The sequence below is a fragment of the Bombina bombina genome, chromosome 2 (assembly GCF_027579735.1).
Source record: "Bombina bombina isolate aBomBom1 chromosome 2, aBomBom1.pri, whole genome shotgun sequence".
NCBI lineage: Eukaryota > Metazoa > Chordata > Amphibia > Anura > Bombinatoridae > Bombina > Bombina bombina.
In genome coordinates this window covers 1,388,725,309-1,388,750,390 of record NC_069500.1, presented here as the reverse complement: position 1 = coordinate 1,388,750,390, position 25,082 = coordinate 1,388,725,309, and the positions used below count along the sequence as shown (strand labels likewise).

Sequence of the window (25,082 nt, the reverse complement as noted above, 5' to 3'; positions counted from 1 at the left end):
TAAGATGGAATTTATTCGCTCTTTACTTAAAGAAGTACTAATTGCTTTAGAAATAGAGGATTCTAGTCCTCTTGATACTAATTCTATACGTTTGGATAAGGTTTTTAAAGCTCCTGTGGTTATTCCAGAAGTTTTTCCTGTTCCTAATGCTATTTCTGCAGTAATTTCCAAAGAATGGGATAAATTGGGTAATTCATTTACTCCTTCTAAACGTTTTAAGCAATTATATCCTGTTCCGCCTGACAGGTTAGAATTTTGGGACAAAATCCCTAAAGTTGATGGGGCTATTTCTACCCTTGCTAAACGTACTACCATTCCTACGTCAGATGGTACCTCGTTTAAGGATCCTTTAGATAGAAAAATTGAATCTTTTCTAAGAAAAGCTTATCTGTGTTCAGGTAATCTTCTTAGACCTGCTATATCATTGGCTGATGTTGCTGCAGCTTCAACTTTTTGGTTGGAAACTCTAGCGCAACAAGTAACAAATCGTGATTCTCATGATATTATTATTCTTCTCCAGCATGCTAATAATTTTATCTGTGATGCCATTTTTGATATTATTAGAGTTGATGTTAGGTTTATGTCTCTGGCTATCTTAGCCAGAAGAGCTTTATGGCTTAAGACTTGGAATGCTGATATGGCTTCTAAATCAACTCTACTTTCCATTTCTTTCCAGGGAAACAAATTATTTGGTTCTCAGTTGGATTCTATTATTTCAACTGTTACTGGTGGGAAAGGAACTTTTTTACCACAGGATAAAAAATCTAAAGGTAAAAACAGGGCTAACAATCGTTTTCGTTCCTTTCGTTTCAAAGAACAAAAGCCTGATCCTTCGTCCTCAGGAGCAGTTTCAGTTTGGAAACCATCTCCAGTCTGGAATAAATCCAAGCCTGCTAGAAAGGCAAAGCCTGCTTCTAAGTTCACATGAAGGTACGGCCCTCATTCCAGTTCAGCTGGTAGGGGGCAGGTTACGTTTTTTCAAAGAAATTTGGATCAATTCTGTTCACAATCTTTGGATTCAGAACATTGTTTCAGAAGGGTACAGAATTGGTTTCAAGATGAGACCTCCTGCAAAGAGATTTTTTCTTTCCCGTGTCCCAGTAAATCCAGTGAAAGCTCAAGCATTTCTGAATTGTGTTTCAGATCTAGAGTTGGCTGGAGTAATTATGCCAGTTCCAGTTCCGGAACAGGGGATGGGGTTTTATTCAAATCTCTTCATTGTACCAAAGAAGGAGAATTCCTTCAGACCAGTTCTGGATCTAAAATTATTGAATCGTTATGTAAGGATACCAACGTTCAAGATGGTAACTGTAAGGACTATATTGCCTTTTGTTCAGCAAGGGAATTATATGTCCACAATAGATTTACAGGATGCATATTTGCATATTCCGATTCATCCAGATCATTATCAGTTCCTGAGATTCTCTTTTCTAGACAAGCATTACCAATTTGTGGCTCTACCGTTTGGCCTTGCTACAGCTCCAAGAATTTTCACAAAGATTCTCGGTGCCCTTCTGTCTGTAATCAGAGAACAGGGTATTGTGGTATTTCCTTATTTGGACGATATCTTGGTACTTGCTCAGTCTTTACATTTAGCAGAGTCTCATACGAATCGACTTGTGTTGTTTCTTCAAGATCATGGTTGGAGGATCAATTTACCAAAAAGTTCTTTGATTCCTCAAACAAGGGTAACCTTTCTGGGTTTCCAGATAGATTCAGTGTCCATGACTCTGTCTTTAACAGACAAGAGACGTCTAAAATTGATTACAGCTTGTCGAAACCTTCAGTCTCAATCATTCCCTTCGGTAGCCTTATGCATGGAAATTCTAGGTCTTATGACTGCTGCATCGGACGCGATCCCCTTTGCTCGTTTTCACATGCGACCTCTTCAGCTCTGTATGCTGAACCAATGGTGCAGGGATTACACGAAGATATATCAATTAATATCTTTAAAACCGATTGTTCGACACTCTCTAACGTGGTGGACAGATCACCATCGTTTAATTCAGGGGGCTTCTTTTGTTCTTCCGACCTGGACTGTAATTTCAACAGATGCAAGTCTCACAGGTTGGGGAGCCGTGTGGGGATCTCTGACGGCACAAGGAGTTTGGGAATCTCAGGAGGTGAGATTACCGATCAATATTTTGGAACTCCGTGCAATTTTCAGAGCTCTTCAGTTTTGGCCTCTTCTGAAGAGAGAATCGTTCATTTGTTTTCAGACAGACAATGTCACAACTGTGGCATACATCAATCATCAAGGAGGGACTCACAGTCCTCTGGCTATGAAAGAAGTATCTCGAATTTTGGTTTGGGCGGAATCCAGCTCCTGTCTAATCTCTGCGGTTCATATCCCAGGTGTAGACAATTGGGAAGCGGATTATCTCAGTCGCCAAACGTTGCATCCGGGCGAATGGTCTCTTCACCCAGAGGTATTTCTTCAGATTGTTCAAATGTGGGGGCTCCCAGAGAAAGATCTGATGGCCTCTCATCTAAACAAGAAACTTCCCAGGTATCTGTCCAGATCCCGGGATCCTCAGGCGGAGGCAGTGGATGCATTATCACTTCCTTGGAAGTATCATCCTGCCTATATCTTTCCGCCTCTAGTTCTTCTTCCAAGAGTAATCTCCAAGATTCTGAGGGAATGCTCGTTTGTTCTGCTAATAGCTCCGGAATGGCCTCACAGGTTTTGGTATGCGGATCTTGTCCGGATGGCATCTTGCCAACCATGGACTCTTCCGTTAAGACCAGACCTTCTGTCGCAAGGTCCTTTTTTCCATCCGGATCTGAAATCCTTAAATTTAAAGGTATGGAGATTGAACGCTTGATTCTTGGTCAAAGAGGTTTCTCTGACTCCGTGATTAATACTATGTTACAGGCTCGTAAATCTGTATCTCGAGAGATATATTATAGAGTCTGGAAGACTTATATTTCTTGGTGTCTTTCTCATCATTTTTCTTGGCATTCTTTTAGAATACCGAGAATTTTACAGTTTCTTCAGGATGGTTTAGATAAGGGTTTGTCCGCAAGTTCTTTGAAAGGACAAATCTCCGCTCTTTCTGTTCTTTTTCACAGAAAGATTGCTATTCTTCCTGATATTCATTGTTTTGTACAAGCTTTGGTTCGTATAAAACCTGTCATTAAGTCAATTTCTCCTCCTTGGAGTTTGAATTTGGTTCTGGGAGCTCTTCAAGCTCCTCCGTTTGAACCTATGCATTCATTGGACATTAAATTACTTTCTTGGAAAGTTTTGTTCCTTTTGGCCATCTCTTCTGCTAGAAGAGTTTCTGAATTATCTGCTCTTTCTTGTGAGTCTCCTTTTCTGATTTTTCATCAGGATAAGGCGGTGTTGCGAACTTCTTTTGAATTTTTACCTAAAGTTGTGAATTCCAACAACATTAGTAGAGAAATTGTGGTTCCTTCATTATGTCCTAATCCTAAGAATTCTAAGGAGAAATCGTTGCATTCTTTGGATGTTGTTAGAGCTTTGAAATATTATGTTGAAGCTACGAAATCTTTCCGTAAGACTTCTAGTCTATTTGTTATCTTTTCCGGTTCTAGGAAAGGCCAGAAAGCTTCTGCCATTTCTTTGGCATCTTGGTTAAAATCTTTAATTCATCTTGCCTATGTTGAGTCGGGTAAAATTCCGCCTCAGAGAATTACAGCTCATTCTACTAGGTCAGTATCTACTTCCTGGGCGTTTAGGAATGAAGCTTCGGTTGACCAGATCTGCAAAGCAGCAACTTGGTCCTCTTTGCATACTTTTACTAAATTCTACCATTTTGATGTATTTTCTTCTTCTGAAGCAGTTTTTGGTAGAAAAGTTCTTCAGGCAGCGGTTTCAGTTTGAATCTTCTGCTTATGTTTTTCGTTAAACTTTATTTTGGGTGTGGATTATTTTCAGCAGGAATTGGCTGTCTTTATTTTATCCCTCCCTCTCTAGTGACTCTTGTGTGGAAAGATCCACATCTTGGGTAGTCATTATCCCATACGTCACTAGCTCATGGACTCTTGTTAATTACATGAAAGAAAACATAATTTATGTAAGAACTTACCTGATAAATTCATTTCTTTCATATTAACAAGAGTCCATGAGGCCCACCCTTTTTTGTGGTGGTTATGATTTTTTTGTATAAAGCACAATTATTCCAATTCCTTATTTTATATGCTTCGCACTTTTTTTCTTATCACCCCACTTCTTGGCTATTCGTTAAACTGATTTGTGGGTGTGGTGAGGGGTGTATATATAGGCATTTTAAGGTTTGGGAAACTTTGCCCCTCCTGGTAGGAATGTATAACCCATACGTCACTAGCTCATGGACTCTTGTTAATATGAAAGAAATGAATTTATCAGGTAAGTTCTTACATAAATTATGTTTTGTGATTCAGATAGAGCATGCAATTTTAAGCAACTTTCTAATTTACTCATCTTATCAAATTTTCTTCATTCTCTTGGTATCTTTATTTCAAATGCAAGAATGTAAGTTTAGATGCCGGCCCATTTTTGGTGATTGGTGGATAAATTCACCCACCAATAAACACGTGCAGTACAGAGTTCTGAACCCCCAAAAAAGCTTAGATGCCTTCTTTTTCAAATAAAGATAGCAAGAGAACGAAGAAAAATTGATAATAGACGTAAATTAGAAAGTTGTTTAAAATTGCATGCTCTATCAAAATCACTTCCAATTCCTTTATTGCAGATGCCATTTTACAGGTTGTTAGACTAGGAGCTAAAACTTCTAGTTTCGCTGTCCTAGCCCACAAGGCGTTATGGTTGCAAATCCTGTTTTGCAGACGTTTCCTCTAAAGTCAAGCTTCTGGCGATTTCCTTACAAGGGCAAAACCCAGTTTGGCAGAAATTATCTCGATATTACGCGTGGAAAAGGGTCTTTTCTACCTCAAGATAAGAAGAATAGGCTTAAAGGACGTCAGAGGAATTTTTTAGTTCCTTTCGTAACTTCAGAGGAAAGCCTTCCCCTTCTTCTTCCAAGCAGGAACAATCCAAGTCTTCTTGGAAACCCAATCAGTCTTGGAACAAGGGGAAACAATCAAAGAAACCCGCAGCTGATTCCAAATCAGCATGAAGGGTTTGCCCCCGAACCGGGATCGGATTAGGTGGGGGGGCAGACTTTCTTTGTTCTCTCAAGCCTGGATACGAGATGTCCCAGATCCCTGGACTGTGGACATAGTATCCCAAGGTTACAAATTGGAATTCAAGACTTTACCTCCCAGAGGCAGATTCCTTCTCTTAAGATTATCTGCAGACCAGATAAAGAGAGAGGCGTTCTTGAAATGTATACAACATCTTTCCTCTCTGGGAGTGATAGTTCCAGTTCCAGTGCAGGAACATGGTCTCAGGTTCTACTCCAACCTATTTGTAGTTCCCAAAAAAAAGGGAACTTTCCGTCCCATTCTAGACTTGAAGTGTCTAAACAAGTTTCTCAAAGTTCCATCCTACAAGATGGAGACTATATATATATATATATATATATATATATATATATATATATATATATATATATATATATATATATATATATATATATATATATATATATATATATATATATATATATATATATATATATATATATGTTCTTTGTTCCCACAGTTGGAATGTGAATCTGGAAAAAAGCTCATTTTCCCCTGCTATGGTCTTTGAGACCATAATAGAGCCTCTATTGATGAAGATTTTTCTGACAGAGGTCAGGAAAAACAAAATCATTTCCTCTTGCCTCTCTTTTCAGGCTTCTGCTCATCCTTCAGTGGCTCAATGTATGGAGGTAATCGGTCTGATGGTGGCTTCCATGGACATCATTCCTTTTGCTCGATTCTATTTGAGAGCTCTCCAGTTGTGCATGCTCAGACAATGGAATGGCAACCATGCAGATCTATCTCAGAGAATAGTTAGATCAGTCGTCATGGGATTCTCTCCCGTGGTGGATTTCTCAGGAACATCTGTCAAATAGGGCATGTAATTTTAAAAAACTTTCCAATTTACTTTTATCACCAATTTTGCTTTGTTCTCTTGGTATTCTTAGTCGAAAGCTAAACCTAGGAGGTTCATGTGCTAATTTCTTAGACCTTGAAGGCCGCCTCTAATCTAAATGCATTTTGATAGTTTTTCACCACTAGAGGGAATTAGTTCACCTGTTTCATATAGATAACATTGAGCTCATGCACGTGAATTTACCATGGAGACAGCTCTGATTGGCTAAAATGCAAGTCTGTCAAAAGAACTGAAATAAGGGGGCAGTCTGCTGAGGCTTAGATACAAGGTAATTACAGAGGTAAAACGTGTATAATTATAACTGTGTTGGTTGTGCAAAACTGGATAATTGGTAATTAAGGGATTATCTATCTTTTAAAACAACAAAAATTCTGGTGTTGACTGTCTCTTTAAAAGCTCAGTGCCTTTGGAGACTACCTCTGAGGAAGGACCTCCTGATTCAGGGTCCCTTCCTTCATCCAAATCTCGTTTCTCTGAAGCTGACTGCTTGGGGATTGAACGCTTAATTCTATCTAAGTGTGTTTTTTTCTGAGTTGGTCATTGAGACCATGATTCAGTTACTAGACAGATTTACTATAAGATATGGTGTAAATATCTATCTTTATTGGTGTGAATCCAAGGGCTACTCTTGGAGTAGAATTAGAAAATTCTTAAAATGTTATCTTTTCTTCAGAAAGGCCTGGAGAAGGGATTGTCAGTCAGTAACCTGAAGGATCAGATTTCTGCTTTATCAGTTTTACTACATAAACGTTTGGGAGATGTGCAATCTTTTTGTCAGTTAAGTCTGTTGCTCTTCCTTGGAGGCTTAAAGGGACACTGAACCCAAATGTTTTCTTTCGTGATTCAGATAGCAACTTTCTAATTTATTCCTATTACCAAATTTTCTTTATTCTCTTGGTATCTTTAATTGAAAAGCAAGAATGTAAGGTTAGATGCCGGCCCATTTTTGGTGAACAACCTGGGTTGTTTTTGCTGATTGGTGGATTGATTTATCCGACCAATAAACAAGTGCTGAACCCAAAAAATAACTTGGATGCAAATAAAGATACCAAGAGAACGAAGAAAAATTGATAATAGGAGTAAATTATAAAGTTGCTTAAAATTGCATGCGGTTCTTCGTATTAAGTTCGGTTTCCTTCCTTATGTTGTTTCTAATAGAAATATAAATCAGGAAATTGTTGTTCCCTCTCTGTATCCTAATCCTTTTTCTTCCAAAGAACGTTTGTTACACAAGTTGGATGTTAAATTCTTAAATTGTACATACAGGCGACTTTTTTTTTTCGCCAGTCCTCTGCCCCCTTTGTCTGTTTCTCTGGGGAATGTAAAGGTCAGAAAGCTACTGCTACTACTCTTTCTTTTTGGTTACGAAGTATTATTAGTTTGACCTATGAGACTGCTGGACAGCAGCCTCCTGAGAGAATTGCGGCTCATTCCACAAGAGCTGTTTCCTCTTCTTGGGCTGTCAAACTGCAACTTGGTATTCTCTACATACCTTTTTCAAAATTTTACAAATTTGATACTTTTGCCTCGGCTGATGCTTCTTTTGGGAGAAAGGTGAAAGGTTCTTCAAGCGGTTGTGCCTTCTTTTTAGGACTACCTGTCTTGTCTACTTATCTGTGTCCTCTAGCTTGGGTATTGGTTCCCAACAGTAATTACTCAAGCCGTGGACTCACCATATCTTAGGAAAGAAAAACAAAATTTATGCTTACCTGATAAATTTATTTCCGGATATGGTGAGTCCACGGCCCCACCCTTTATTTTAAAAAAGTTGTCACCTCTACACCTTGTGTTACTCCTTTTTCTCCATTTCCCTTTGGTCAAATTGACTATGGGTTGTGGGTAAGGGACTGATACTTAACAGTTTAACTGTGGTGTTCTTTGCCTCCTCCTGCTGGCCAGGAGTGATATTCCCAACAGTAATTACTCAAGCCGTGGACTCACCATATCCAGAAATAAATAAATGTATCAGGTAAGCATAAATTTTGTTATTTTCATTTTTAACTCAACCCCCCCCCCCCCCCTTATTCTGCATCTTACCAGAATTTTATTTATAGGCCCCTTGATTTTACATATACAGTATTTACATTTCATGTCCTTCTTTCAGAATATATATACATACATATACATGTTTCTGATTATTTTGTTTAATTAGGTCACCTACAAATGTTTGACATGTTTAATGTGGAAAAATGGCCAATCGTACAAGCTTTTGCACTGGATGGCATAGGTGGAGGTGGTTTCTTCACAATGAAGCATGAGGTATGTAACTGGTGTGTTTGGTGAAGTTTTATCATTAATTCTGGTGTGCTTTAGTAAACTTGCCTTAGATATGATTTTGGTTTGGGGAAGCCTAAGTGTATATTTTCAAGTTCTTAAATGGGAATCCTTATACAAGGAACTATTTGTCTGTCCTACACATGCATATCAAGTAACAAGCATTGTGTGTTACTTTACTGATTATGCTTTGCTTTTGGGACGCAGGTGTGTATCTCTTCTTTTTCATGTTTCTCTCTTATCCTATTTCTTTTTCTTCTGTTTCCTTCTTTCTTTGTTTTTGAATTGGTAGGAGGGTGGGGGCAACAAGGACATTTGGTGGTTATAACCCAGTGTTGGTGTTTGAAGGAAACTGAAGATATCTGTCCCCATCCTTCTGCTCTCTTGGGCCTAAGGTGCATGGGTAAGAACTTATGTGCTAGACCATTTGATGGTGTGTTGTGGCATGCGGTTCACCTTAACGGGAACATTGCATGCAACACATTTCAAAATTTTAGGCAAGGTTCTTTTATTAAAAGGGACTTACAGCAGTGAATGTTTTTGAGCACTGTTTTGTAATTTCCATTTTCTGTTGTGCTTTTTTTTTTTTTGGTCGGTTTAATATTTTTTTTATTTAATTTTCTCTGTAGCTAATGGATGTTAGCGAGTCACTCTGGAAGATATACAGCATAATGGATCCAGTTTCTTTGGAAGCATTGCTCATGGAGGTGAAGTGACATAATGGTTTAGATTTTTCAATGTGTTCTAGTAAGATTACATTCTTTTGTAAAATTTATAAAGAAAAATTAGAATAACATTACTCCTTCAGCAACCAAACAATACTGCCAGTTTTCATTTGCACACATCGTTCAACTCCATTTTACATTTATGAAGTCAATCTTAAATTTGTGATCAGACTTCCTAATAAGTGGTCAGGATATATACTATGACAAGGTTGAGGTCTTATGAGTCGATGTTTCTGATTGTCTGATAGTGTGTGCTGGTCCTCACAGCTATACTCTTCACATATATGTGAACATTTTTTACTTACAAATTTTTGGAAAAAGAAGCTCATTTACAAATACAGTTTTGATGTTTCATAATTTTTTAAATTATTGTCTTTTACAAAGATCTATTATTACTTGTGCCTTAAAGTGAAAGTCAGTCCTAGCATTTGTGAAACACTAAGATTGACCATTGAAACAAATAAAGAGGACTTTCATGAAGTAAGCTCCTTTACTTGTTTCAAGCGTTCGCCATATTGAGCTGCTAAGGCAGCTCACGGCAGAACACTTTTGCTAGAGAGGTGATTTTTTTCACCTCTTAGCCAATAGTCGTGCGGGATATCCGGCTTGGCGCCCTTGGGAGCAAGATTTCCAGCGCGCTATTTGCTAAGAGGTGATAACGTCACCTCTCTAGCAAAACGGCGTTCTGCCGTGGGCTGCCTTAGCAGCTTAGAATGGCGAACGCTTGAAACAAGTAAAGGAGCTTTCAGCATGAAGTATTTTATACTTCATGAATGAAAGTCCCCTTTATTTGGGACTGACTTTAACTTTAAAAGTGTATATTTTTGCTCTTTAAACCGTTAACTGGAATTTTTGTGTTAAAATACATGATTTACTATGAGAATATAAAGAGGTGACGTTAGTTAGTGTGGAGTGTTTCGTTAAAGGGACATGAAATCAGATTTGTTGTTTGATTCAGCTAGAGCTCTCCTCTTGACGGTGCAGGACAATAACGCCAGCTTCAATATGTCTCTAAGCTTCCAAGTGAAATGCTGATAACAGGAATGGCAATAGTGTAGATAGTTTCTAAAAAGCTAGGCTCTAAATGGGATATACTTGCAGTGCCTCTCCTTTTAGAAATATTCTTTATTGTATTTTCAACATTCCACTTGGAAGCTTAGAGCTATATTGCAGCTTGGGGTTATTATCCCTTCTGAGACCTGCACAAGCAGCAGTCTCTATAACTGGGGAAAAAGCAGCAGTCTCTGTAACTGGGGAGAATTCAGCAGTTTCTGTAATTGGGGAGAAAGCAGCTGTCTCTCTATAACTGGGGAGAAGGCAGCCGTCTCTCTCTAACTGGGGAGAAGGCAGCCGCCTCTCTATATCTGGGGAGAAGGCAGCCGCCTCTCTATATCTGGGGAGAAGGCAGCCGCCTCTCTATATCTGGGGAGAAGGCAGCCGCCTCTCTATATCTGGGGAGAAGGCAGCCGCCTCTCTATATCTGGGGAGAAGGCAGCCGCCTCTCTATATCTGGGGAGAAGGCAGCCGCCTCTCTATATCTGGGGAGAAGGCAGCCGCCTCTCTATATCTGGGGAGAAGGCAGCCGCCTCTCTATATCTGGGGAGAAGGCAGCCGCCTCTCTATATCTGGGGAGAAGGCAGCCGCCTCTCTATATCTGGGGAGAAGGCAGCCGCCTCTCTATATCTGGGGAGAAGGCAGCCGCCTCTCTATATCTGGGGAGAAGGCAGCCGCCTCTCTATATCTGGGGAGAAGGCAGCCGCCTCTCTATATCTGGGGAGAAGGCAGCCGCCTCTCTATATCTGGGGAGAAGGCAGCCGCCTCTCTATATCTGGGGAGAAGGCAGCCGCCTCTCTATATCTGGGGAGAAGGCAGCCGCCTCTCTATATCTGGGGAGAAGGCAGCCGCCTCTCTATATCTGGGGAGAAGGCAGCCGCCTCTCTAACATAGTAGTATTTATTTTGGTGTATATTATTCACGACATACACACTGTTGTATTTTTCTTCCTAAATGGAAAGAGTCCACAGCTGCAATCATTACTTTTGGGAAATAAGAACCTTGCCACCAGGAGGAGGCAAAGACACCACGGCCAAAGGCTTAAATACTCCTCCCACTTCCCTCATCCCCTAGTCAATCTTTGCCTTTCGTCCCAGGAGGTTGGCAGAGAAGTGTCAGAATTTGTTTTGTCTCTTATGGAGGGTAGTACTCTTCAACATGGGACGGGAACTTTAGTTAATCCTATCAGTCTCTCAGTGAGGGCCTGGATGAAAGTTAGAGTCCGAAGATGCAGGAAGAGTCTTTCTGCAAAACCATCCCTACTCAGATTAACAGCTCCACAAGCAATTGGCATTGTCAAACTTAGCTTCGCTGCCTGCTTTCTTCTCTCAAGTCCATGGCAGAGGCGCTGCTACAATTTGTCACACTTGAAGGGCCGTGTTCCTGTTCCACGGCGTAGATTCTGGTAAGATTGTTTCATTTTACTTCATCAGAATGTACTGTAACTTATTTATAACTTTTATTTATATATATATATATATATATATATATATATATATATATATATATATATATATATATATATATATATATATGGCTCCTTTGATATCTATGAATCAAGGGATTATTGAACAGGGTTTTTTTTTAATCATGTTTGATATGTGATTCAATCTGCTTATGTGTAGTGCTAACTGGGCTCTTGGCTTAGAACTTAAGGGCCTTTTAGAAGCGCGCTTTTTTTTGGACTCTACAGTTCACCTTGTGACTAGATGTGTTTACGTTCTGGTCTTCAATTTCTGTGTGGCGACTGAAAAATTAGGGTCTGCTAGTGTCTGGTTCTAGGAGGTGGTGAGTGCCCCAGCCATTGTGGGTGTCAGGTGCCATCTAAGTTTTTTCTTTAGTCCATATTATTATATTCTCTATCCAGTTATGGAGGATTCTGATGCTGAGACTGTTCAAATTTCAGATTCTTCGACTTGTGAAGAATGTGAATTGGCTCTGTTGACACAGGTCATTCAGTTATGTTCGATATGCCGTATTAGAGCGCCTTGTTCCTCGGGCTAGGGGATTCGGGGGTCTGCTGAGCCATCCATCTCTGGGAGTTCTGTCCTCCGAGAGGGGAGTTCCCTACCGCTCCCTACTACTACACATGCGGGTAACCCAGATTATGTTTATACCTCCTTAAAGGGCGGCTTGTTCGTCCTGAAGGTTGCAGCTCGTTTTCTCTTTCACATATTTTTGGCGATTATGCGTCTGTAAAGTCCAGACGTTTATTTGCATTTGTGCTCGTGCCCAATTGTCCCGGGTCTACCGGCCTTAGGTGGGCCTATACAGTTCCCTGCAGGTGTAGCTGTTCCTGAGTGTTGTGCCTTTTGTTACAGAATAGCGTGTCTTCGTGTTTTACTCATACACGTTTTTGAGTTATTAGAGGATCATCTCCTTAACGGATACGGGAATCTGCAGTATTCTACTACGAATGGCTCACCTCATTAGACATGAGGGGATGACATAATCTCCAAATTGTCTGCTTATTGAGATCTTTAACAGTTTTTTGTTGGAAGATCAGGGTTCCGTTTGGCTGGCCTTGCGGGTATGCCTGTTTTCTTCCTGGGCGTTAACCTACGGGTTGCCTTATGTTTTCTTTTATTCGGTTAGGATGTCTTTTTTTTTTTTTTATTTTCGATTATGTGTTTCCTTCGGGAACTTCTGGGATCGATTCTTAGTCCTATGTTTGTCTGTTCTACCTTCCCCTCTGAGGGAGGGTTTAGGCAACTTGACAGTTTTGACCCCAGCTGCGGCTGGTCCTGCTGGGATTCAGATCTTCTGTCTTGTGGCATATTCAGACACGTGGCGCCTGTTCTGCCTGGTTGGTCCAGTGGGGCACTGAGTGCTCACATTATTATTTGTGTGTTTTCTTGTTTTTTTTCTTTCATGTAAAAGAGTCCATGAGCTAGTGACGTATGGGATATACAATCCTACCAGGAGGGGCAAAGTTTCCCAAACCTCAAAATGCCTATAAATACACCCCTCACCACACCCACAATTCAGTTTTTACAAACTTTGCCTCCTATGGAGATGGTGAAGTAAGTTTGTGCTTGATTTTCTACGTTGATATGCGCTTTTCAGCATTTTGAAGCCCGATTCCTCTGAGTACAGTGAATGTCAGAGGGATGTGAAGGGAATATCACCTATTGAATGCAATGGTTTTCCTCATGGGAGATCTATTTCATAGGTTCTCTGTTATCGGTCGTAGAGATTCATCTCCTACCTCCCTTATTCAGATCGACGATATACTCTCATATTCCATTACCTCTACTGATAACTGTTTCAGTACTGGTTTGGCTATCTGCTATATGTGGATGGGTGTCTTTTGGTAAGTATGTTTTCATTACTTAAGATCCTCTCATATATGGTTTGCCACTTTATGTATTAATCTAAAGTTCTAAATATATGTATTGTACTTATATTTGCCATGAGTCAGGTTTATGTATATTTCCTTTTGCAGAATATCAGTTTCATATTTGGGAAAAGCATTTAAAAAAAAATTCTTACCTGAGGTATAGCCTTTTTTTCAAATTGACTGTTTTTCATTAAATTTCGCAGGCAAAATTAGGCTCGCGAGGGCACAAAATGCCAAAGTATAGTGCGTCATTCTTGGCGAAAGATTTTTTGGCGCAAAATTACGTTCAATGACGCAAAATTTGTAATTTCCAGCGTCTTAGTTGACGCCGAGTTCCTTTCACAAGGTTGCGTCTTCAATGACGCGAGTGTGCCATTTCCGGATGTTGTTAGCGCCAAAAAAATTCTGTTTGCATTGTGCGTCATACTTGGCGCCTAATATTTTCATTATTTAAAACCCCATTCCTATATGCCTCTTGCCTTTTTCTCTATCAGAGGGCTATGCTGTTTGCATTTTTCTTTCCCATTCCTGAAACCATATAAGGAAATTGATAATTTTGCTTTATATGTTGTTTTTTCTCTTACATTTACAAGATGTCTCAATCTGATCCTGTCTCAGAAACCACTGTTGCAACCCTGCTGCCTGATAACAGTTCTACCAAAGCTAAGTGCATTTGTGGAGATTATATCTCCAGCTGTGGTATGTAATAGTTGTCATGACAAGCTTTTACATGCAGAGAATGTGTCCATCAGTAATAGTACATTGCCTGTTGTTCCTTCAACATCTAATGTACAAGATATACTGTACCTGTGAATTTAAAAGATTTTATTGCTGATGCAATTCAGATGGCTTTGTCTGCCATTCCGCCTTCTAATAAACGTAAAAGGTCTTTTAAAACTTCTCATAAAGTTGATGAAATTTCAAATGACCGACAGCATACTGAATTATCTTCCTCTGACGAGGATCTATCTGATTCAGAAGATCCTTCCTCAGATATTGACACTGACAAATCTACTTATTTATTTAAAATGGAGTATATTCGTTCTTTTTTAAAAGAAGTGTTGATTACATTGGATATTGAGGAAACTAGTCCTCTTGATGTTAAAACTAGTAGACGTTTAAATTCTGTTTATAAACCTCCTGTGGTTACTCCTAAGGTTTTTCCAGTTCCTGATGCTAATTCTGATATGATTTCTAAGGAATGGAAAAGGCCGGGTGGTACTTTTATTCCTCCTTCAAGGTTTAAAAAAATCGTATCCTTTGCCAGCAGTTAGATTGGAGTTTTGGGAAAAGATCCCCAAAGTTGATGTGGCTATTTCTACTCTTGCTAAACGTACAACTATTCCTATGGAAGATAGTATTTCCTTTAAAGATCCTTTAGATAGGAAACTTGAATCCTATCTAAGGAAAGCCTATTTATATTCTGGTCATCTGTTCAGGCCTGCAATTTCTTTGGCTGATGTTGCAGCTGCATCAACTTTTTGGTTGGAAAGTTTAGCGCAACAGGAAACGGATCCTGATTTGTCTAAGATTGTTCGCTTGCTTCAACATGCTAATCATTTTATTTTTGATTCCATTTTTGATATCATCAAAATTGATGTTAAATCTATGTCTTTAGCCATTTTAGCTAGAAGAGCTTTGTGGCTTAAATCTTGGAATGCTGACATGGTATCCAAGTCTAGATTACTATCTCTTTCTTTCCAAGGTAATAAGTTATTTGGTTCTCAGTTGGATTCAATTATTTCAACTGTCACTGGGGGGAAGGGAGTTTTTTTGCCTCAGGATAAAAGACCTAAGGGTAAATCTAAAGCTTCTAACCGTTTTCGTTCCTTTCGACAAAATAAGGAACAGAAACCTAATCCTTCCCCCAAAGAATCTGGTTCCAATTGGAAAGCTTCTTCAAGTTGGAGTAAATCCAAACCATTTAAGAAATCAAAGCCAGCCCCCAAGTCTGCATGAGGGAGCGGCCCTCATTCCAGCTCAGCTGGTAGGAGGCAGATTAAGATTCTTCCAAAAAATTTGGGCAGATTCTGTCCAAAATCAATGGATTCAGAGTATTGTCTCTTAAGGGTACCGAATAGGATTCAGAGTAAGAGCTCTTGTGAGAAGATTTTTTTCTCTCACGCATCCCAGCAAATCCAGTAAAGGCTCAGGCTTTCCTGAAGTGTGTTTCAGACCTGGAGCTTTCAGGGGTAATCATACCAGTTCCGTTTCAGGAACAGGGTCTGGGGTTTTATTCATATCTATTCATTGTCCCAAAAGAAAGAAAATTCATTCAGGCCAGTTCTGGATCTGAAAATTTTGAATCGTTATGTAACAGTACCAACTTTCAAAATGGTGACTATAAGGACTATTCTGCCTTTTGTTCAGCAAGGGCATTATATGTCCACAATAGACTTACAAGATGCATATATTCATATTCCGATTCATCCAGATCATTATCAGTTTCTGAGATTCTCTTTTCTAGACAAGCATTACAAATTTGTCGCTCTTTCATTTGGCCTAGCGACAGCTCCAAGAATCTTTTCAAAAGTTCTCGGTGCCCTACGCTCTGTAATCAGAGAACGAGGTATTGCGGTGTTTCCTTATTTGGACGATATCTTGGTACTAGCCCAGTCTTTACATTCTGCAGAATCTCACACAAATCAACTAATGTTGTTTCTTCAAAGACATGGTTGGAGGATCAATTTACCAAAAAGTTATTTTGATTCCTCAGACAAGGTAACCTTTTTAGGTTTCCAGATAGATTCAGTGTCCATGACTCTGTCTCTAACAGACAAGAGGCGATTGAAGGTTCCGACAAGCTGAAACCAATTTTAGTCTCAATCATTCCCTTCAGTAGCTATGTGCATGGAAGTTTTAGGTCTCATGACTGTAGCATCGGACGCGATCCCCTTTGCTCGTTTTCACATGAGACCTCTCCAGCTTTGTATGCTGAACCAGTGCAGGGATTATGCAAATATATCACAATTAATATCCTTAAATCCCAATGTTCTACTATCTCTGACTTGGTGGTTAGATCACCATTGTATATTTCTAGAGGCCTCTTTTGTTCGTCCAACCTGGACTGTAATCACAACAGATGCAAGTCTTTCAGGTTGGGGAGCTGTCTGGGGATCTCTAACAGCACAACAGGTTTGGAAATCTCAAGAGGCAAGATTACCAATCAATATTTTGGAACTCTGTGCGATTTTCAGGGCTCTTCTCGTTTGGCCTCTGTTGAAGAGAGAACTGTTTATTTGTTTTCAGACAGACAATATCACAACTGTGGCATATGTCAATCATCATTGTGGGACTCACAGTCCCCAAGTTATGAAAGAAGTATCTTGGATACTTGCTTGGGCGGAATCCAGCTCCTGTCTAATTTCTGCGGTTCATATCCCAAGTATAGACAATTGGGAAGTGGATTATCTCAGCTGTCAGACTTTACATCCGGGGGAGTGGTCCCTCCATCCGGATGTGTTTTCTCAGATTGTTCAGATGTGGGGTCTTCCAGAAATAGATCTGATGGCTTCTCATCTAAACAAGAAACTTCCCAGGTACCTGTCCAGGTTCAGGGATCCTCAGACGGAAGCAGTAGATGCGTTGACAGTTCCTTGGTGTTACCATCTGCTTATATTTTCCTGCCTCTAGCTCTTTTTCAAAGAGTGATCTCCAAAATCATCATGGAACAATCGTTTGTGTTGCTGGTATCTCCAGCATGGCCTCTCAGGTTTTGGTATGCAGATCTTGTTCGAATGTCCAGTTGCCAACCATGGTCACTTCCATTAAGGCTAGACCTTCTGTCTCAAGGTCCGTTTTTCCATCAGGATCTCAAATAATTAAATTTGAAAGTATGGAAATTGAACGCCTAGTGCTTAGTCATAAAGGTTTCTCTGACCCAGTGATTAATACTATGTTACAGGCTCGTAAATCTGTTTCTAGGAAGATTTATTATCGAGTTTGGAAGACCCATATTTCATGGTGTTCTTCTCATAAATTCTCTTGGCATTCTTTTAGAATTCCTAGAATTTTACAGTTTCTTCAGGATGGTTTGGATAAGGGTTTGTCTGCAAGTTCCTTGAAGGGACAAATCTCTGCTCTTTCTGTTTTATTTCACAGAAAGATTGCTAAGCTTCCTGATATTCACTGTTTTGTACAGGCTTTGGTCTGTATCAAGCCTGTCATTAAATCAATCTCTCCTTCTTGGAGTTTTATTTTGAGTTGAAGGTTTTACAGGCTCTTCCGTTTGAGCCTATGCATTCTTTGGACATTAAACTACTTTCTTGGAAAGTGTTGTTCCTTTTGGCCATCTCTTCTGTTAGAAGAGTTTTTGAATTATCTGCTCTTTCATGTGAATCTCCTTTTCTGATTTTTCATCGGGATAAGGCGGTTTTGCGGACATCATTTAAATTCTTACCTAAGGTTGGGAATTCTAACAACATTAATAGAGAAATTGTTGTCCCTTCTTTGTGTCCTAATCCTAAGAATTCTTTGGAGAGATCCTTACAATATTATGTTGAAGCTACTATAGATTTCAGGAAGCCTTCTAGTCTATTTGTTATCTTTTCTGGTTTTAGGAAAGGTCAGAAGTCTTCTGCCGTTTCCTTGGCATCTTGGTTAAACCTTTTGATTCATCAGGCTTATTTGGAGTCGGGTCAAGTCCCGCCTCAGAGAGTTACAGCTCATTCTACTAGGTCAGGCTCTACTTCGTGGGCTTTTAGGAATGAAGCTTCAGTTGATCAGATTTGCAAAGCAGCAACTTGGTCTTTGCATACATTTACTAAATTCTACCGTTTTGATGTATTTGCTTCTTTGGAAGCAGTTTTTGGTACAAAAGTTCTTCAGGCAGTTGTTTTAGTTTGATTCTTTTGCTTATGTTTTAAGTTTTTTTTCTTTCTTTTATGAGAAAAAAATTATTTTTTTGGTTGTGGATTTTATTTTTTCAGCAGAAAAAATCCCTCTCTAGTGACTCTTGTGTGGAGTTCCACATCTTGGGTATTGCTATACCATACGTCACTAGCTCATGGGCTCTTGCCAATTACATGAAAGAAAACATAATTTATGTAAGCACTTGCCTGATAAATTAATTTCTTTCATATTGGTAAGAGTCCATGAGGCGCCCCCTTTTTATGGTGGTTATGATTTTTTTTGTATAAATTATTTCCAAATTCCTTTGTTGGTGCTTTTTACTCCTTTCTTTATCACCCCACTTCTTGGCTATTTGTTAAACTGAATTGTGGGTGTGGTGAGGGGTGTATTTATAGGCATTTTGAAGTTTGGGAAACTTTGCCCCTCCTGGTAGGATTGTATATCCCATACGTCACTAGCTCATGGACTCTTGCCAATATGAAAGAAATGAATTTATCAGGTAAGTTCTTAAATAAATTTATGTTTTTACAAGTTCAGCTAAGCACTCTAAAAGGAGCCTTTGGGTCCGTATTTCAGGGAGGATTGTGTCAGTCCTTAATTCAGCCTTCAATCTGGTTGACTGGGTCAGTGGAGTTCGGCTGCGTCACTCTCTTTGCTTCCGATCTCCTTGAGGCCTAGAATTTCTCTCCTCTCTTGGGAGGATTAAGGGCTTAGCGCATCCTTACCACCGTTTTGGGCGGTTTGGCCTTCTAAGGCTCTGGAATTGTCCTTGGACTTGTTTCTGCTGTGGTTCTCTTCTTGAGACCTTTCTGGCTTTGTCCGTTTCTTAGGGGGACTTGGTTACCTTCGGGAGTTGGTTCCTTTGTAGGGCTAAGGGCAGTGTGGTCTCCTTGCGCTCTGTTTAGGGTTTCTTCCCCTGGACTGGGGGATGCTCCGCATCCTTCTTTCATCTTCTCCTCTGATTTTATGGGGGTGATGTGGAGGCTAGCCTTTGTTCAAATTACTTTGTCCTCGAGGTATCCCCTTGTTCTTGGTCGTTTTTTGACTGTTTCCGCCTGGGGCTTTAGTGACCTTGTTTCGTTCTTTGCTTTTCTCGTTATCCATTTTCCTTTGGACATTGTATTGTTAGCTCCCGGGGGTCTGGTTTTTATATCAGACGGGGGATTTCCGGATTCTTGTTTGGGGGCTCGGACCTCTCCTCCCTCTGGTTCTTCCGGTGGCTGAGGTTGTCACTCAGCGTTTCCTTTGTGGATCCTGTTGCGAGTTGTATCGGACTGTTAGGATCTAGAGCTGGTCCGTGGTTCCCCAGTTTCAGGAAACTTGGACTGTGTCCTTTGGTTTGGCTAGTTGAACTGGTTCAGTTGGCCAGGTTTTTCTTGGTGCTGATTTCCCTTGGGCTTGCCCTACGCCTATTGGTCGCTTTCCCTTGGTCGGTTTGGTGAAAGAGTGGGATGGCTTTACTGCTCTGCAAGCAATGGGTTCTCTGGGGAACCACTGCAGCTATGGTACCTTGTCTGTGTGATAGGAAGTTAAAATCTTCAGGGGTTTCCTTCCAGGTCATGGCGTTGGAGATTTGTTCTCTTGGTCCAGCTTATGACTGTGTCCTGGGGGCAGGTACTCTATCCTTCCAGCCCTTTTGCCAGCCCCCTTTTTTGGGGGGAGGGGCTTATATCCTTTCGGATGTGTGGTCCCTATCTTAGGGCTTCTCCTGTCTTCAGGAGGTTGGGACAGACGTGTTAACCTATTTCGGAGAGAAGTACGCTTTCTGTGTTGTTCTGTCCATCTGGAGAGTTGCTGGATCCGCCTTCAGTCTATGTTGGGCCTTTAGCTAGATCTCTAGGTCTACGGCCTTGTTGACTGTCTCCATGTGGTGTTTCGGGTTGGCATCTGAGCACTGTTGTAATGGCTGTGCCATTTTTCCGCTCGTTCTTTGAGCTGGGGTTTTTCTGGTCCCCTGGTTTCAGACCTGCCGATGCTTGGGCTGGCCCGGCTGGAGATGAGTCCTGAGATCCGTTGTTTTTCTCGGAATTTGGGGGCACACTGGTTCTCGTTGAGGGTCTGGGCTCTCCTTTTATTTTCGAGACCTATGGGTAGGTCTGGCGGGTTCGGCTGCCTAGAGTGTGCCTTCAGAAGTGGAGGTTTAGCTCTCTATAATTTGTTAGCCTCAGTATATGGCCGGGCTATAATACAATTTATTTAATAATTATTCTTTAAAACAAACCCCCCATAAAATGCATATACAAAACAATTAAAATCAATATTTTATTCCTAAATTCTTTATATTAAAGTTATAAACACATTCAATTATATACCTTTACAAATTACCTTATTCGCAATAATCTCCCAAATCAGAGTTGCATTAAAATATCAAAATGAGATACCAAGGTATGAAATGTTAACTTCCAGACAAATATAATTAAGCTACTTAGACCACAAATGATTCTATATAACTCTAATTAAAACACCTGAAGATATATAGATTATTAACAGCCAATTTATATGCCAATTTATCTGAGCTGAAATAAATTCTTATTTATCTACAATAAGGTAAATCCTAAAATATATCTATATAGCTGCAATCTGACTATAGTCTTAGACTACCTTTGTCTAAAATATTAAAAATATAGAACAGTCATACATCACCACATGAACAAAATTAAATGTTCCAGCTTTTCTAAATAGATTCAGGTCATCTCATATGAAGAAAGGTATTGCAATGTGGATCAAGAAGTTAGTCCCAGGTTTTGCTTATAGTGACTGTGTCCCAAAAATGGCAGCAAAGTTTTCAGTCAAAAGTTAGCAGACAAAATACTTTTTTTTTTCTATATCCCCTTGCATGAATGTTTTATCATGTGATATACCCCACCCTTCTCTTATTCTAATCATTGGTGATAATTTTGATAGGCCCTTAATAGAGCTGTCTTTTCATTGGCCCTCGGAGGTTGTCCCTCTCATTGGTTCAGTTGGATTTGCATGTGTTCAAGTAGTCAATCCATTTGGCTGTCATACCATTTTTATATCCCTAGGGGGCAGCAAACAACCACAAATGCAGTCTCACCGTAAACATTGCTAACAGTCCAAATACCTCATCTCAGAGTGTTCATTAAATATATGTAAATTTTTTGTATTAATAAACTTTTCTGGTCAGCATATATATCCCATTTACTACAATTGAAAATGTACAATTTGAGACCAAACACTAGTATAGTATTAATTCTATGTTAAAAATAGAAAACATTTATATAGACTCCCTATACATTCTAATTAGAATATCCTGAGAGATGTATCTAAAGTTACATAAATATCTAGTGCAGAACCATATGATATGGCAACTCTGCACCAGCATCCATTAGCCCAATTTTGTCTCTTAGATGTCTGGAAGACAGAAAAACAAATGTATGTTATATATTTCAATATGGGATTATTACTATTGTTATTTAATCTATTACAAATCTGAATTGCTTTTCCCAGATCTATATATAGATATTTATACATTTTATACAGTATTGAAAAGTATACAAGTTTGTATTTTAAAATTAATTTCAGTTACAATATATGTGTTTCTGCTTGGCTCAGTACAGCTGTGTATCTAACACAGCAGGGGTAATCAGCTCTTGCTATTTTCCCATTTGAAACGTATGTCTGAGCTTCGTGTATTCAAACACAGCAGGGGTAATCAATTTTTGAATATGCTTAAGCCTCAAAGAGATTTTTCCCAGACTTAGCGACTGTTCTTTACAGGGGTCTGATAAGTTTATTACCCATCTTGGGCAGGAAATCAACTTTAAACAGAGCCATATAGTGAACATCTCGTTAAAATAGATTGCCTTTTTCTAACTGAACCAAATGTTTATCCCTTTGTACCTAGCTTGGATGTATTGTATTCGGGAAAAAGGGGGTTGTCTGATAGGAACTTTAACTTCACACCTTAGGCAGGAAACCTTTGAAAGCAATTCCCTTGTTCTTGAAATCTGTGTTTCAGAACGAGATGGGGTTGTTTTACAAACAGTTTCACAAATAAAAATGAGTTCTTGGTCTTATAATAAATCTATGTGTAGATAAATATAATTACATATACATATATATATATATATATATATATATATATATATATATATATGATTTAATAATACTCACAGATATCCTGACAAGCCGCTTCTAGCAAGTATTTCTTCTGTGTCACCCTGAGGATGGCTGCGTGTTCTTGACTCAGGTGTTTACCTTCGTCTGGGTTTGCTACATGTAATTTTGCCTGAATACTTCAGTGTTCTGAGTTCGGATGATGTTTGGTCTCCGTTTTCAATTGTTCCTAGGCGCTGGTTGGCTTGCTGCCTGGCAAGTGAAGGGTTGCTTTTTGAAACCAACTGCAGCTTTTTTGCGCCTTGATCGTGTGCTAGCTAGCTGTGCCAATCCTTTGCAGGATGTTGGGAGAACCTTTTCTTCTACAAGATACGACGAGTCCACAGATTTCATCCTTACTTGTGGGATATTTATCCTCCTGCTAACAGGAAGTGTCAAAGAGCACCACAGCAGAGCTGTATATATAGCTCCTCCCTTCCCCTCCACCCCCAGTCATTCTCTTTTCCTGTTTTATAGTAGGAAGAAGGTCATCAGCAAGTTCCTTAAAGGGACACATTTCTGCTTTGTCAATTTTGTTTCACAAACGTTTGGCAGATGTACCAGATGTTCAGTCTTTTTGTCAGGCTCTATCTAGAATTAAGCCTGTATTTAGACCTATTACTCCTCCCTGGAGTTTGAATTTAGTTCTTCGTGTTCTTCAAGGGGTTCCATTTGAACCTATGCATTCCATAGATATTAAATTGTTATCTTGGAAAGTTCTGTTTTTGGTTGCTATTTATTCTGCTCGAAGAGTTTCTGAGCTTTCAGCGTTACAGTGTGATTCGCCTTTTCTTATATTTCATTCTGATAAGGTTGGTTTTACGTACCAAACCTGTATTCCTTCCTAAGGTTGTTTCAAATAAGCATATTAATCAGCAAATTGTTGTTCCTTCCTTGTGTCCTAATCCTTCTTCTAAGAAGGAGCGTCTGTTACATAACCTGGACATGGTTACTTGCAGGCAACGAAGGATTTCCGTAAATCATCTTCATTGTTTATACTGGAAAGCGTAGGGGTCAGAAATCTACGGCTACCTCTTTCTTTTTGGCTGAGAAGTATCATCCGCCTGGCATATGAGACTGCTGGACAGCAGCCTCCTGAAAGAATTACGGCTCATTCTACTAGGGCTGTGGCTTCCACATGGGCCTTTAAAAACGATGCATCTGTTGAACAGATTTGTAAGGCTGCGACTTGGTCGTCCCTTCATACTTTATCAAAATTTTACAAATTTTATACTTTTGCTTCTTCTGAGGCTGTTTTTGGGAGAAAAGTTCTTCAAGCAGTGGTGCCTTCCGTTTAGGTCTCTGTCTTGTCCCTCCTTTTCATCCATGTCCTGTTGCTTTGGTATTGTATCCCACAAGTAAGGATGAAATCCGTGGACTCGTCGTATCTTGTAGAAGAAAAGGAAATTTATGCTTACCTGATAAAATTAATTTCTTCTACGATACGACAAGTCCATGGCCCTCCCTGTCAATTTAAGACAGATTATAGTTTTTATTTACTTCAGTCACCTCTGCACCTTTTGGCTTTTCCTTTCTCTTCCTATAACTTTCGGTCGAATGACTGGAGGTGGAGGGGAAGGGAGGAGCTAAATATACAGCTCTGCTGTGGTGCTCTTGGCCACTTCCTGTTAGCAGGAGGATAATATCCCACAAGTAAGGATGAAATCCGTGGACTCTTCGTATCGTAGAAGAAATCAATTTATCAGGTAAGCATAAATTTCATTTTCCCTGTTCTGCTACCTGGTTCTAAACCTTGTGGTTTCTGTTTGGATTGGGCGTTGCCTCCCCTTGTTGTCAGGACCCATTTAGGTCTTGCGAACTTGGTTTGATTTGGGATTTTTTCCTTTTTTTTTTTTTTTAAATACATTTTTTATTGAGGATTTACAAGATGTTACAGATAAAGACACCCATAGTCAGTAAAACCAGTGAAACATACGTTCTTAACATATAGATAAAGTAGAAAGGCGAATCTATTATAATTCTAGGCAGATATTCTGAAAAAACTGTGAAACAATGTGAACATTGTGCCTATAGAGCTTATGACGTTGTCATCTACTATTCTACTAATCTGTAATAGGATATAGTAACCTACCATAAAGAACTAGTAGGTGAGAGAAAAAGTCTAAAATAAATTGGACTGGTATGTCCCGGAGATTTATATATAGTGTGGAATAGAACCTCTTTTTTATATTCTGAAAGGAATAAGAGTGGTCCCCGTTTTGCAGTGGGAAACAAACTAAATTATATAAACAAAAGAAGAATTTGAGGCAAAAGGGGGAGTTGGCAGTATGGATTTTTGGGGGAGGGAATTTCAGCGGGCAAGAGCCGCTCTAGATGAGACAATGGGGAAGGGGAGGGGGAGGCGGAGCTAGCAAGGATGTCAGATTGGAGGACAATTAAAGGGTACTGATGTTATGAGTAGTACCAAGCTTAACCCTTAAGATAGTATAGCAATAAATATCCAGAGATAGACAACATATAATATACCAATGCCCTCACAATTATGATACACAGAGGGTGAAAATAATCTGACACACTAAAAATAGCATAACATAAATTAGCTCTATAAACATAAAGTACTCTCCTGGGTTCTTCATTAGGCAGGTGAAGGGTAAGATAACAGGGAAAACCGGTATGTAGCAATCTTCCCCTCTTGAAACGTAGGATTCCAAAAGATATATACAGCTATCTATTATGAATCTCAATATGCAAT

General features: G+C 39.6%; 1 protein-coding gene across 1 annotated transcript in view; it reads left to right on the top strand.

Moving 5' to 3' along the window:
* The window catches only part of DNAAF9 (dynein axonemal assembly factor 9), a 643,469-nt gene that overhangs the window by 74,367 nt on the left and 544,020 nt on the right, over window positions 1-25,082 (top strand). The window contains exons 6-7 of the mRNA XM_053704320.1: window positions 8,160-8,266; window positions 8,911-8,988. Of these exons, the coding sequence (XP_053560295.1) occupies window positions 8,160-8,266; window positions 8,911-8,988 (185 nt within the window). The remainder of the gene's footprint in view (window positions 1-8,159; window positions 8,267-8,910; window positions 8,989-25,082) is intronic.